This window comes from Salmo salar, chromosome 04 (genome assembly GCF_965601325.2).
Source record: "Salmo salar chromosome 04, fSalSal1, whole genome shotgun sequence".
In the NCBI taxonomy this organism is placed as follows: Eukaryota; Metazoa; Chordata; class Actinopteri; order Salmoniformes; family Salmonidae; genus Salmo; species Salmo salar.
Window position 1 is genome coordinate 82,065,405 of NC_138294.1, and position 14,958 is coordinate 82,080,362.

Genomic DNA, 14,958 nt, shown 5'->3' on the forward strand with positions numbered 1-14,958 from the left:
GTCAAGATTGCAAAAAAACCTCTTACGCAAAGCCTTGCATGACAGCAATGAACGCTGATAAAAACCTGCTACCCAAGGCCTTGCGTGGCAGCAATGACCCCTGGAAAGCCATCTTACAGTGGAAGAGCACACTCTGAAAACAGCAGCCCAGCGCAACGCCTTCTGTCCAGACGTCTGAAGACTACAATCCCCATAGCTAACAAGCTACTTGAGCACTGCGTCATGGTTGGTGCCACAGAAAGCAGCTAGCTAAGTGCTTCTACAACCGGACTGCTCGAGACCTACCAGAGCTGGAGGTGGGTGAAACGATATGGATGAAACCTCAGCCGGGAGACCACACAGGACTTTGGAGGCTGGGTACGTGCCTACAGAGAGTTGCACCACGTTCTTACCTGGTGGATGTCGGTGGCTCCCTCTATCGTCGTAGTCAGGTGGATCTGCACGTAGCAGAGCAGACAAACCAGAACATGCCATACACTCACCTAGAGGAGCTGGATCACAGTCCAGGCCTATGGGCAAGGGGCGCAGAATTGAGAAATGAGCCAACTGAAGGTGAGACTTCTACCCCACCAAGCTCTCCAGCTCGTGGCCCTAATCCTACCTCTGTCAGAGACCACACTTACTCACTGTGTAAGCCACCGGACAGGCTTACTCTGTAATTGCGGATAACATTTTATGTCTGTGTCCAGTATGAAGAAAGTTCAAGGTAGTTTCGCGTCTGGAATTTACTCATGGCCTCTAGTTTTTGTGGCAAATTAGAAGAAGAAAAAAAGTTACCAATCTATGCTTCAGTTATTTGACCATGTCAAGGGAAAAAAGTCTAACAATAACAGCTTTGCCGTGAACCCCAAATAAGTAAATGGTATAGTGAAGGTGATCAATATATTGTTTTGGGAATGATTTACAAATACTACTCGAGAGCTGGTGTCAACCAGACTATTACAAATATGCTTCCTTTGCACAATTAATTATCGATCTCAAATTCCTTAGTGTTATCAATCAGGCTATGATCTCAGTCTTATTAAAAAGCTACATTAGCAGATTTGAAAATACTGTAAGCCATCTGCCTAGATATAAAACGAAAAGTTTTACTCGGATGGTTACAATTACACAATGTAGTTCTGTAATTTCACGATTTAATAAACATCACTATAACAAAAACGCTATATTATATTTATGTATATATAGTTTGGGAAATATTCCTAAAGCATTTCACAAATGATGATACAACAAAAGTGTCATTTTTTGGAGGTATAGTCAAACTGGTTAGGTTTGACTATGGTTAGGTTAAAAATCAGATGTTATGACTTTGTGGCTGTGCCAACGAGTGACCACTCTGCAGAGCTGCCTCCAGAACAAGATTCATGACGAAAAAGGCTAACCTGCAAAGAATTTCCTGACCAGGACCGAAACTGTAACAGGTTGGTAGAGAGTACAGCGATACCAACACACCTGCTAAACTTCATAATAACACACATACCTGGGTCATCGACGTTGAAGGTCTCTGCGAATCCTTGGGTCGCTCAGGTATGAGTCACCTTCTTATTTTTGACTCAAACTGAATAAAAACAAAACAGTTTCCCCTCATTTCAAATATGAAATAAATCGACAAACGGTTTTTTTGAGGAAAAAACCCACAGCTAAAACGTTTCCCGTATAGCTACTGGCTACATTTAACAGCCACACAGGAAAGTCTGAAAGGTAATAGAATTCCAGCCCAACCAATGAGCAGATGAGTGGGCGGAGCTTTCTGAATATTAGCCCTTTTATTAAATCTTCCCTTTACAAATTGATTGCAAGTCATGAAGTATGACTTAGAATTGAACTATCTTATTTCAAATAACTTATTCAAACATAAAGGGGAGTTAGTTTAGATGTTCTTTATCTCAAACCCATATAAATAGGTTATAAAAGCTAATGGTTTTATGAAATGCCTATGGGATGTTTGTATAATAAGCAACTACTGCAGGTTTCTTACACACCGTAACAAAAGACCAACTGTAGTCAAGGTTTCAAGTTTTAATGTTGCGTGCACAAGTACAGTCAAATGCCTTTCTTGCTAGCTCTAAACCCCAAAATGTAGTAATCAATGTATTACTAAAAATAACATAAGGTAGAACAAAAACACATGAAAAATAAGAAGAACATGAGAAGTAAGTAAGCTATTTACAGGGTCAGTTCCAATACAATATTTACAATGTGCAGAGATACTGGAGTGGTAGAGGTACAGTGCCTTCAGAAAGTATTCATACATACCCCATGACTTATTCCACATTTTGTTGTGTTACAGCCTGAATTCAAATTTGATTAAATTGATTTTTTTCTTTCACTCACCTATCTGCACACAATACTCCATAATGACGAAGTGAAACCATTTATTGAAAATGAAATACAGAAATATCTCACTCACATAAGTATTCCCACCAGAGTCAATACATGTTATAATCACCTTTGGCAACGATTAGTCTTTATGGGTAAGTCTCTAAGAGCTTCGCACACCAAGATTGTACAATATTTGCATATTATTATTTTTACAATTATTCAAGCTCTGTCAAGTTAGTTGTTGATCATTGCTAGACAGCCATTTTCAAGTCTTGCCATAGATTTTCAAACACATTTGAGTCAAAACTGTACCAGGCCACTCAGGAACATTCAATGTCATCTTGGTAAGCAACTCCAGAGTATATTTGTCTTTGTGTTTTAGGTTATTGTCCTGCTGTTGGATTTGCTCCAAACACTACACTTTGTATTCATGACATAAAGTTAATTTCCTTGCCACATTTTTTTACAGTTTTACTTTAGTGCCTTATTGCAAACAGGATGTACGTTTTGGAATATTTTTATTCTGTACAGGCTTCCTTCTTTTCACTGTCATTTAGGTTAATATTGTGGAGTAACTACAATGTTGTTGATCCATCCTCAGCTTTCTACTATCACAGCCATTAAACTCTGTAACTGTTTTAAAGTCACCATTGGCTTCATGGTGAAATCCCTGAGCAGTTTCCTGGGGTAGTCATTCCGAAATCACTATTATTGCACACAGAGTGAGTCCATGCAACTTATATGGCTTAAGAAATATTTTACTCCTGAACTTATTTAGGTTTGCCATAAGAAAGGGGTTGAATACTTATTTACTCAAGACATTTCAGTTTATCATTTTTCATTAATTTATAAACATTTCTGAAAACATAATTCCATGACATTATGGGTTATTGTTATTATGGGTTATTGTGTATAGTGACACAAATTCTCAATTTAAACCATTTTAAATTCAGGCTGTAACAACAAAATGTGAAAAAATTCAAGAGGTGTTTCTGAAGGCACTGTAGAAATGTATAGGGGTCATTTAATTTAACCTTTATTTAACTAGGCAAGTCAGTTAAGAACAAATTCTTATTTTCAATGACGGCCTAGGAACAACTGCCTTGTTCAGGGGTAGAACGACAGATTTGTACCTTGTCAGCTCGCGTCGGTTACTAGTCCAACGCTCTAACCACTAGGCTACGCTGCCGCTCTAGATGACCAGTGGACTTTGTCAGGCAGATCGGAAAGCGCCACATTTCAAAAAAAATCTAAGACTGTCTCCAAGTGACATGACAATTAATGTCCACAGGGTGGCTACGGTATGAGAGTGACTTTGTTCATAGTTTTGTTGGCAAAGAATGAACCTTAAATTTGCTTCGTCAGTCATTAAAACGTACGTGTTTCAGAGTGAATTTACTTACCAAGAAGTGCGAAGGCGAAAAGTTACAACCGTTTCATTACTAACGACAGAACTACAAACATGAACCACAACTCTCACCATCTGTATACGTCACTCTCGAGAGTCTACAAAAATAGATATTTTTTGCATTTTGAGAAAGTACTGTCTGGCAAAATAAAGTAAAACAAATAAAAAATAAACAACCGACGGGTGAGTCCGAGTCAATTTGAGCAGGCCAACTAAACTAGGAGTTGTAGCTAGTTTCGGCGATGTGTTTTACTTCTTGACCGTCAAATATTTTAATAACAGGAATCGAGTTTGAGCAAATCAATACACGAATACAAATTTTATATGACCGGTTTTTTATGAATTTGATGCTATAATCAAAAGGTAGTAAGTACAGTATGGGGTCAAGAAATTGCAATATAATCCGTTTCTAAACCCAGAGGTGCAACATCGCGAGACTTAAGGGAAAGCTTGCGACAAGGCCGAGGTTTGGGGTTTGAGAAGTCAATGAGAAAAGTGAACGTCTGTATTGGTAAAAGGGCTTGACAGAAATGGTAGCAGAAGGTGAATGTTTAATTTTTGTTGCACACATATCCAGATGATGCTTCGTACCATTTTGCGGAATTAAAAGAAGCCAGAGACCAGAAAGGGCCCTGTGTCACTAAAATTGGTTGTGAACAATGAATATGATAGGGTTTCTACATGCAATCAAAATCACTTTCCTAAATGTATTACAAGTACTGTATATTGACATTATGGTATAATGTATTGGAAACGACAGGTACATTGAAAGACCATATATATTTTATTCTCAATAAGGCAAAATACAAAGAATATTCAGGACAGACAAAAATCCCATTAGTAACAAGTAATACTTCACAAGAATTTTAAATTACATGTTATTCCAAGTTTGAATAACAACCTCAAGAGTACCTTTACTTAATATATATCTCAGTTCTCAATATTTTAAAACTAACCCAATTTAGACTACTGTACTTTGTATGCTGATGGTCTTTGAGAAAAATGAAGTGCACCATACTGTATTAACTTCTACAACTTCTTAGAAATACCCCTCATTCAAAAGACATCTCAGATCAATTTCAAATGGGATACAGCTTTCTCACATGCAGTAGAGATGTAGTTGATCAAAAGAAAAAAAACATCTCACCCCAACATCCATTCAATCTGATCAACAATATACATTTAATGGATTTACATGTCTCCATATCAAATACAGAACATACATTAGTACTTGATTCTAAAAGACATTGATGATGATGACAATGATAATGACAGAGTGGTGAGCAGGAGACAAGGCATACAATACAGTAACATAAATGATTGATATGGTTCAGAGACTTGTGTCATCTCTTACATTTCGGAAGAAAGCTCACAGATGTTCACAAATGTGCATATATATCTTAATGACACAGATGCATCAATACAAATGTTTAACTGTAGTAAAAATTCACCCTAAATGAATTGGTTTTATATACAATTTGTACAAATTTGTATTTAAATAGAAACATGCAAGTGTTACGTCTTTCTATTTAATTTCATAACATTTAATTTTACCCTGGATGTCTTCAAGTTATAACTAATTATACTGACCATATTTCAATGTATCAAAACAACCCATACTACGATATCTTCTAAACTCATACAATTATTTTCAGTAAAAAAAAAAAAAAAGAAATGAGAAAAAGAATGGCTGACAAAGCAAAAGGGGCATAAAAACTAATAAATATGAGTGAAAGACTTACGAGAAGTGTTAAAATGATCCCAATCATCTTTTGTACATCTAAATATATTGAACAAGCCTTGAAGCTGTACTTAAAAGTGTACCAGTGTATGAAAACATAGGAGTGGCTACACGAGCACGCACACCTAGAGGAATATCTATGAGAAAAGTGGCCTCCAGCTTAAGGTATAAAATGGCTTCATAAAGCCATCCATGTTTGGTTACTAAAACAGAGCTATATATACACACATATACCAGTAAATCAGTGGACAAGCATGATGCACAAGCTAAAAGCATTGGACATTTCTGTCAAACCAAACAGGTTTTGACCGACAGTTAAAAACAAGAGCGGAAATTCCTGATTTCAAACTAAAAGCCCAAAAATGATTGAAAGATTTTAGTTTAAAAAAAATCCTGCATAGATAAAAACAATCTTCCTCTACTCTTTGAGTGTAAGAAGAAATAACAGTTTTCCCCCAAATGAAAGACAAGGGAGCCAATGAGGGGAAAAAAGGTACTAGTGTTTCCAGCATGTGTATTCTGTAAGTGGGCTAATAAGAAAAGTCCTTCACAATACAATACCACTTATGCATTAAGTACATTTTCCTGTTCAAAATCACTTATGTCCACATTTGCCTTGCTGGCAATACAAAATAACAGAAGAACACGTAAATATTAGGCCAGTTTACCACTACATTAGCTCAATTTGTTATATTATATAACCTGTACCATAAATATATAGACCATAGATTACTTAAATTTTGTAGTACACAAATTACTATTATACTATGTAGAGAACCCAGTAACCACTTTTAAACATTTAAATATGACATTTTCATATACAATAGAAATACTTTGCATTTCATAGCTCTTTCAACCCCGTTTTCAATCATTTTGAACAGAACTTTGAACAGAGCAACTGCTTGGTACATAAATAAAATCTATATTGGCCATGTATTTTTCGACTGAAATATAACCACTCATGTAATCTACGTATGGCTAATGAGCACCACCAACGTGTATGCTACATCAATAATTAGAAGAATTGTTAATTGTGGTCTTAAAATGCGAGTGCATTTATGTCATTCCTTGCACTAACTTTCTGCTTTCACTGGGCAATTTTTGCAGAAACTATACAAATAATTACATTGTGTTTCAAGGATAACATTTGCCATACCAACCACACCCTGCTGTGCCTTAAAAAATACACTAACAGCAACCCTTTCCAGTACAGATCTAAGGAATAAATGGAACAATAACACCTTGTTTAGAAATGAACATCTCGCAGGGCAATTCATAGGAAGAACTCACTGACAGATAATATATTGTGGTGCTTCAGAACGATGAAAGTAACTTCAACAAAATCAATTGAATGGTGTATCACAGGCTAACACCAATATGGTCAGCCGCAAGCTACCTCCCCTTCAATGGCAACTGTTAGAGTAATTTGTGTATGTGTCAGGGATATCTGTCAGGAAAACCAAGCTCTAGTCACTTCACACACCATCAGTGCAGCCTTCAACCCACTGATCACAGCTTAAGTCCAGTAATATTCCAAAATCATGTTTGGAAGCTTAAAATTATTCTTTAAAGATGTCTGGCTGGATCTGCATTTCAACGTATGGTATATTCTAGTTCCCTGTATATCTGATACAAGGCACAAAAAAGATAAGAGACAAACCTTAGTTTTAAAGCACCTTTGGTTTGAGGGAGGTACTTTGGTAAAAATAATAACACATTAAAAGCCGAATGTGAATAAATGTGCTTATAGCCTATAGAATAAAATCTATTTAGTGTATTTCATCTATAATAATTCAGCAAAGGCATTGTTCCAAATAGAAAAATGGCTTTCCTTTGCACAATCAAAAGATATGACAGAGGGAAACGTTGATAGTGGATATAGCTAGAATGTACCAATAGATCTGTGCAGTTGGAATCCTCCTCCTCCGTGTCGGACAGTCGTAGGTGCAAGATGCTCCATATCGCTCAGTGTTTTTGGCAAGTTGGTGTAGAAAATGGACACAGTGTTATAGATATGTCTGAGGCAGATAAGTTCACATGTGCATGGAGGGGCAGCGGTGCATTGTGGTGGACGGTGTGTGTGTGGAGTGTATATAGAGTCCTTCAGGGAATGAGCTTAGCGTCCAGCCGTAGCCAGTGTAGGCCCTGCCGCGTGAAGCGCACCAGCTCAGTCATGCTGCTGGTGTTGAAGATCAAAGGGCCCATCACCTTGTCCAGCTCCGCAAAGAACTCTACAAAACAGACAGGAGACATAACACGACCAGATGAGCAAGGTAAACACTTAAGAGACCTCCAGCCCAGGAATGGCTTGCCAGGTCAACACGTCCAGAGCTAGTTTCACTTAGATTATGGATTCATCCTGGAGCCTAATATAAGGTCTTAAACAAGCAGTAGATAGGATATTCATACCTTGGAAGTTGGACTAACACCCCCATATACATTCCATAGGAGAGGAGGAGACCCCCCCCCCCCCCCCCCCCCCAGGAGAGCAAACGAGTCAGGTACCTTTCTGCTCTTTGGACAGCTGCTCTGCTTGGTCCCACACCTCAGTGGCGAACAGGAAGTTGGAGGTGACCTGGACGTAGCTGGCAGCCATCTGGTGGATGCGCTGCGGGATTGTTACAGAGGAGCTGCCGCTGGATGTACCTGACGAGTAGCTACCAGCACTACCTGGGGACAGCTTGGGAGAGACTGGCGAGGGCATGCCTGCCGCTTTACTGGAAAACAGAGACAGATACAGATGGCTGGTAAGCGGGGGAATCGCAACCGCTCAAAACGAGATGATTCAGCATAATGTCTAGACCATTAATTGACAAGTGAAATACATTTACGAAGACTGTTAGTCTCAAGACAGCATACAACTAATAAAATGTCTTACCTTCCCATTCCAGGAGAGGGAGCTTGGGTGTTGCTCAAGGAATTCTGAAAAACAAATTGAAATGCAGAATAAACATTTGCCATTTGTTCTAAACAAATATAAGCAATGCAAATTGACTATCATTCTGCTCATCCATACAACACTAGATTCAAGGAACACACACACTTGAAGTGACAATATCACAACGCCTATGAACTTGCAACAAGGAAAATAAATTACCTTCAGATGCTCTGTGAGCGTTTTAGAGTATTTCAGTGCACTCTCTTTTCTCAGCTTGAACAGTCGCAGGTAGAGGAGGGACTGGCAACGCAGGCTGGAGCGGCAGGGAGGGATGAATGAATGAGCGTTAGCAGTGACTCAATGAGCAGGGGAACATCGACGCTCCAGTCCAGACACTCTAAATTAAATCTATCAAGCTATGAGTCAGAACACCTACCACAACACAGCTAGCCGTTTGTCTGCTGACGTAGCGTCTGGGGCCATGTAGCTCTTTAACTTCATAGTGTACCTGAAAACACACACAACGAGAGACCTTAAAGACCGGTTCCCAGCATTCTAAGGTTTCATAATAATAATAATAATACTGTAAATTCCGTGAATAATTTGTCCATTTATGTAATGCTGGGTCTATGAAATGTAATTGCTACCATGAAGATATTTGATACCGAAATGATGTAGTTAAAACATGTCGTAGAGAAATACAGCCATTTGTTCTTACTTGATGAGCTCCACGGTCTCGGCATACATGGGGAAGGGGGACTTAGCCTCCTGGGCACTCTTCTCCAGTGCATTTCCACACTCGATAAAGGACACCACAGCATCCAGGTAGTACACAGCCTTCTCAAACCGGTCCATCTGCACACAGGAACACCACACATTATGAAAACGGGCTCTTAAGCAACTGATTCCCTCTCACTCAAATTTGGGACAGTTAGTAGCAAGAGGAATGCTTCATGACCAGTGCTTGTGGTGAAATTAAATGTTGGTAGTCTTGAAATATGATTAGTATTATGTAGCTTTCTAATAAAAGGTTTGATGGGTTCCCTGGATAGTGTAGAATAGGACTAGACAGCATCCAGTCCCCCAATAAGGGCAGTGAGATGCACTTAGGCATCTGATGATAATCCCCAGGGTGTACTATTGATACCAAGTGTGGACAATTATAACTACTCTAGCTGCTCCACTTTCAGTAGCCAGAGGAGCCAATAAGATGATGTAAAAGCACTACACAGTAAAACCATTGTAACTGTTCCGATTTCAGAGCGTGTGCAAAATAATGACTAAATTCCCAAGCTTTTCGTGCAAAAACAGTAAGCATACTCTTGGTTTCACATAACAGCTAACATACTGTATATGTATGCAATCATTTCTTACCAGAGCATCTGCGTTGTGTTTTAGTTTCTTGGCCTCTTGTAAGTAGTGATCGGCAGAGTGAATCCTGAAACAAAACAGGTTCGCCCGTCAGTTTTCGCAATTATTTCCTGTACTTTGAAAAATTCCATAAAAATGAAGTACTTTTTTCCCCTAACTATTCCAATAGACTCTCCGAACTACACAGCAATATATAGGCAGTGGGGGTGAAGATACTAGGCCATGTTAAGCAGCCTGTTTTATTTACACAGGCACATCCCAGGGGCTTGACATCAAAGGCAACCCTATAACTACAGCTCTACACGCTGGCTAACAGCAGGTTATCCACAGTGGAGAGGAGGCGGCTCTTCTTACCTGTCCTCAAACACCAATTTTGACCTCAGGGACTTTGAGCCGTCCGAGGAGAGCGATGGCATAGCAAGCTGGTTATCAGAGCCTTTTGAGGATTTCTCCTGCAGAGACAACAAAAAAGTTCATAATCCTATGTGGGATATTTTATGTGACCGTATAACAAATCATGCAGTGGTGAAAGTGGCGAGCTACAAATGTCATTTGTGTCCTTCCCAAATGTATTTGGAGGGCATGGCAGTGGGTGGACATTTTGTGCAAGATTTGAGCCGGCTTAATACTCAGTTCAGCTGGTAAGGGGCACTCCAGTGACGTGTACACACATTTGTATAAAATGGTGTCTAGTAGAGCAAGACAGTGGGTTGACATGGTAGCACAAGACAGCAGGTTGACATGGTGCAGCCCACATAGATGGACAGACAGCTAGACTGACACACACAGACCTTGCCCTCCCGGGTGCTCCTGGCCTGCTTGTCCCCGCCTTTCGGGTGTTTGGAGGTGGAGCTGCTCTTGGTGCTGTGGCCTCCCTCCTTGCCGCTGCTGGCTCCGCTGGACAGGGAGGTGGACGACTGGCTGACCGTCCGCTTGCGGCTCTGATGCTCTGCCTTGGGCGTCCTCTGCAGCCCTCCTGACCCTGATATGGAGGGAGAGGGCACCGGCTCCTCCTTCACCTTGGCCTCCATGACCCTCTTAGACCTGGTGTGGGTGTTTATCAATGATACCATTCAATGATACCATTCAATGTTTACAATGTTGGAGTTTAAAAGTTAACGTGATAGTTTTGTTTGGATGGAAATACTCACTCTTTGCTGCTGGTTTTGTGGCGAGATGAGGATTTGTCTTCAAGTCTGGACTTCTTGCCATCAGGCTTGGTGTTCTCGTCTTCATTCTAAGTTGATTAACAGGGGAGAGGAAAGGATGATTTATTGTGGGTGCATTTGAAAGGCTGTAAAATAGATAGATATGGTACTAGACTGGGTATCAGCTGAACATGTAATATCACATCACTCTTCAAATTGCAGCTTATAAATTGCAGGAAGACGACCAAAAGTAATTGACAATCAAGCTTAACGTACCCTGTCATAGCAATCTTTTTCACCAATTTGCATAGTAAACCAAAGTCAAGTCCTAACATGACATGAATTGCAGTGTGCTGTGGCAGGACCTACCTTGTGTTTTCTCTTGCCCTTACTGGAGATCCTCTCAGAGGGCTGCTTCTGGAAGTCCTTGCTGTCTCTGTCCACGGAGCAGTCTCTCTCTACTTTGGGCTCTACTAGGTCTTTGTAAGGCCGTCCAGGGACACGGGAGAGCAGGCTCAGGTCAATCTTCACCATGAGCCCCTGCTGCTGCCTGACGGGGAAGCGGTCGTCTGGGTCGCTGAGAGGAGAGAGCAGCTCTTTCTCTTCCATAGGTGAGAACACACACACTGGAGTCCTGATGCTCTCTGTGTACTTGGGGGTCTGCGACGACGAGGGAATGCTGTCGTTCTCCTCCGATTCTGAGGAGGTAGAGTCCGTGTCCACAAACTTCCTGGACTTCTTGATGGGCGCCTTGCTCTTGCGCTTGTCAACGGCCGGTCTGGGCGAGGACTTGGGCTCCTTCTTGATGTTGGGTTTGCGGGAGCCTTTGGTGGCGGCCTTGGGCCGATGGGGAGGGATCTCTGGAGCAGGTTCACTCTCCACCCTTAGCCCGCCCTTAGGCTCCTCCACCACAGGTGGCTTCTCAGACTTTTTGGGCTGTTTTTTACCCACCGTCCTGCGCTGGCCTGCGCCACCCTCGCTCTGAGCTGGGGATTTCTGCCGGCCACGGCCGCTCTCGGAGCCCTTCTGTGCTGCTCTTAGGTCTCTGCTAGGTGTGGGCACCCCTGAGTCCTTAGACCCTCCCTGCCCGCTGTATCCCCGGCCTGAGCTCTGGTCCCGCCCCTCCTTCTTGTACTTGGTGGGTACATTATTGTCCACTGGGGAGGCCGGAGAGAACTGCTTAGCTTTCTTGAACCAGTTGTCCAACTGCCATTTATTGGCTGTGGCTGGTTCAGGCTGTGAGGAAAAGTGTAGAGATAAGACTGGGATCTACAACAGCACATTCTGCACGCCTCAACAGGTCAGCTGCAAGAAGGTAATTGTACTGACCAGGGACATTTGTCTTGGTTATTATTAATAATGATAGATCAAAGGGAAGAGAGTAGTCAAAGGTCTGAGCAGGCCTACCTCTGGTGATGCAGGGCGAGGTGGCTCATTGGCCTCGCTGTCCGTGGAACTGCTCTCGCTCTCACTGTCTGACCCAGAGCTGCTCTCTGAGCCACTGTGACTGCTGGAGTCGTCCCGCGAGTGCTCTGCTCCTTCGCTGTTATTACTGTTGTTACTGTGGGACAGAGACACGCAGTGAGTCAGTGGACAGCAAGCTGGGGCTGTTCTTGTGAAGGCATCATCAGTTAGTAGTTACACATTAAAATAGCTAGCTATTCTTCTAGCATTTCTTTTCAGTTCTGAGTGGGGAGAATCATATCAACAACATGAGCTCCAATGGGTCTCAGTTTGAGAGACCAGTAAGCCACTACCTTGCCGATGCGTTTCTGGAAGCGTTTTTGGCCGAGTCCTGTTCTCCATCACTGTCCTCATCACTGCTGAGCTTCAGGTCATCCTCCAGTAGAACATTACTGGAACATAACAAGGCCGTGTATGTTACACATTAACACCAGGTATGGCTTCTTGATCACACAAACAACTATTGGGAGAACTAAGCATTAAGGCTCCTATTCTGTGTCCCTCAATGCTTGCGAATCTATGTCAAAAGGCATGAAAAGACAATGTGCTTGGAGGGAGAAACTGCGTCACCTGTCTGGATCATTAAGCAGCTGGCAGCTAGCCATAATGTTCAGGGAGAAGGGGAGGGACACTCACTTGGCCTGATCTCCGTCGCATGGTGCTGCCTTGGACTGGTGGCTGCTCGACGTTTTGGTTTGTCTCTCTGGAGGTGAGGAAGGGTGAGACGAGAACTCTTGAGCATTACGACAATGGTGAAATCAACCTGTATCCAGAGGTTCAAGATGCGAGAGACTTATGTTGTACGTAAAGTCCTGGGCAATACTTACTGTTTGCACCTGGAAAACTTGCATGCTGAGTGTCCTAAATGTGAGACATGGTCAAGAAATGTTTAGATTATACAGAGACATTACATGCCCTTATAAGTCAAATAAACTACACTGCTCAATTATATTACAAAACAGCTGTTTATTGATTATGCTATAGTGTTTAACTATTTACCATTTATATATAGAGCATTCCAATATACATCCGCCCCCGCCCAAAAGAAATCCAGGGAAAAAAATTTATTTTACTTATTGTACCAATGACTAGGGCAAAAATAGTGCCGGCTGAATTCAGATCTTTGCAAGAGATGGAAATTCTCATATTTGAATAATCCTCAACCTCTGTACGTCACTAAGGCCTGCTCTGCAGTCTGACCTTGGAAGGGAATGAAAACTTTGAAGGCTCCGTTTTACAGGGGGTGTGGATGGCTGTCAACGGAGGGGGCCAGGACTGAGTCATTTCCTGGAGAGAAAAATAGAAAATGTAAAGTGAAGTGAAGACCTTAATGACTTGGGGGAAAAAAACGTGCATTTCTTACAATACATGTTATCATCTGAATAACATACTCACCTTTAAAATCTCATCAACACAATTAGCATCCCCAGTCATGGGACCCTACAAATAACAAAAAGGTTTTCAAAAATGGCTTGTAAAACAACAAATGTTAGTGTGTCATCTTTCATCTTGTAAATGATTACATGGCATGCTAACATAATGACATTGTAATGAAACAAGTTTTATTCTCTAGAATGTTCTACTCATTCTAGTTCTGTGGTTTTACCTCAACAGGCTGCGAGGGGATCTTGAGCTTGGAGAGCGAGGCCTTGCCATTAGACTTCATCTCCCCCATGGTGCTGCTGTGGGACTGGCCGCTGTACATCTCTGACGAGGTCTTGGGCTCCACCGTCTCCTGGCCATCCATGGGGCGCACGTAGGCTGTGGGCTTCTGTAGCATGGAGCTGGGCTTGGACATAAGCGAAGGGGGGAAGGCCTGGCTGGAGTGCGGGCCGCTGGGGAAGGACGTGTGCACACGTGACGGGGAGTCCCAGTTGGCCTCGCGCTCGCGCGGGGACTTGGAGCGATAGCGCTCTTTGCCGTGGTGCTCAGCACCCAGTGAACGGGATTGACTGGAGCTCAGGGAGCCCTTGGCTGGGCTGGACGTGTGGGACTTGGAGTGTTCTGAGCCATGCTTACTGGACTTCTTGTGTTCCCGCTCGTGTCTTTGGCTACTCCTGCTACCGCTGTGGCTGCCCTGGAGGCTGGATCTCTTGGAGGACTGGGAGGACGAGGTGCTGGCCGCTGGGCCTACTGGAGTCCATTTACTGTTCTGGCCACTGCCTCGCTGCTCCCCAAATAGAGACTGACCCGACTTCTCCTCGGAGGATGAGCCTGAGGGTTTGCCACCGAGTTTTGGAATTGTGTCTCCGATAGGTTCCTTCATCTCGTCGTAGTTTCCAAGCATACTCTGGATACGACTGGACAGTTTATCTTCTTTGCTGGACTGCACAGACAAAAACAGAGAGACAGAGAGAGAGACAGAGAGTCACCTTCAGGACAGCAGTTAAGGCCTTGAATTAATTTACGTAGTCAAATACAGTGCCTTCGGAAAGTATTCAGACCCCTTGACTTTTTCATATTTTATTAGATTACAGCCTTATTCTAAAATGTATTAAATTGTTATTTCTCCTCAAACTACACACAATACCCAATAATGACATAGCAAAAACAGGTTTAGACATTTTTGCTAATTTATATAAAATATAAAAATATCACATTTACCTAAGTATTCAGACCCTTTACT

The 14,958-nt window shown here is 42.0% G+C and overlaps 2 protein-coding genes across 6 annotated transcripts in view; both read right to left on the minus strand.

Moving 5' to 3' along the window:
• LOC106603850 (protein Shroom1) overlaps positions 1–1,722 on the minus strand; it is a 39,400-nt gene extending 37,678 nt beyond the window's left edge. For both annotated transcript variants that reach the window (XM_014198049.3, XM_014198046.3), the window contains exon 1: positions 1,481–1,722. The gene's annotated coding sequence lies outside the window, so the exon portion shown is untranslated. The remainder of the gene's footprint in view (positions 1–1,480) is intronic.
• Positions 1,723–4,495: 2,773 nt separating this feature from the next.
• The window catches only part of LOC106603851 (AF4/FMR2 family member 4), a 32,434-nt gene continuing 21,971 nt past the window's right edge, over positions 4,496–14,958 (minus strand). For all 4 annotated transcript variants that reach the window (XM_014198051.3, XM_045717351.2, XM_014198050.3 and 1 more), the window contains 18 exons: positions 13,939–14,658; positions 13,728–13,772; positions 13,533–13,619; positions 13,160–13,193; positions 12,969–13,035; positions 12,626–12,724; positions 12,276–12,429; positions 11,238–12,104; positions 10,872–10,957; positions 10,512–10,764; positions 10,075–10,172; positions 9,724–9,787; positions 9,068–9,204; positions 8,786–8,857; positions 8,569–8,662; positions 8,350–8,393; positions 7,977–8,188; positions 4,496–7,702 (listed from right to left, as the gene is read on the minus strand). In XM_014198051.3, the coding sequence (XP_014053526.2) occupies positions 7,575–7,702; positions 7,977–8,188; positions 8,350–8,393; positions 8,569–8,662; positions 8,786–8,857; positions 9,068–9,204; positions 9,724–9,787; positions 10,075–10,172; positions 10,512–10,764; positions 10,872–10,957; positions 11,238–12,104; positions 12,276–12,429; positions 12,626–12,724; positions 12,969–13,035; positions 13,160–13,193; positions 13,533–13,619; positions 13,728–13,772; positions 13,939–14,658 (3,261 nt within the window). In that variant the 3' untranslated portion in view covers positions 4,496–7,574. The remainder of the gene's footprint in view (positions 7,703–7,976; positions 8,189–8,349; positions 8,394–8,568; positions 8,663–8,785; positions 8,858–9,067; positions 9,205–9,723; positions 9,788–10,074; positions 10,173–10,511; positions 10,765–10,871; positions 10,958–11,237; positions 12,105–12,275; positions 12,430–12,625; positions 12,725–12,968; positions 13,036–13,159; positions 13,194–13,532; positions 13,620–13,727; positions 13,773–13,938; positions 14,659–14,958) is intronic.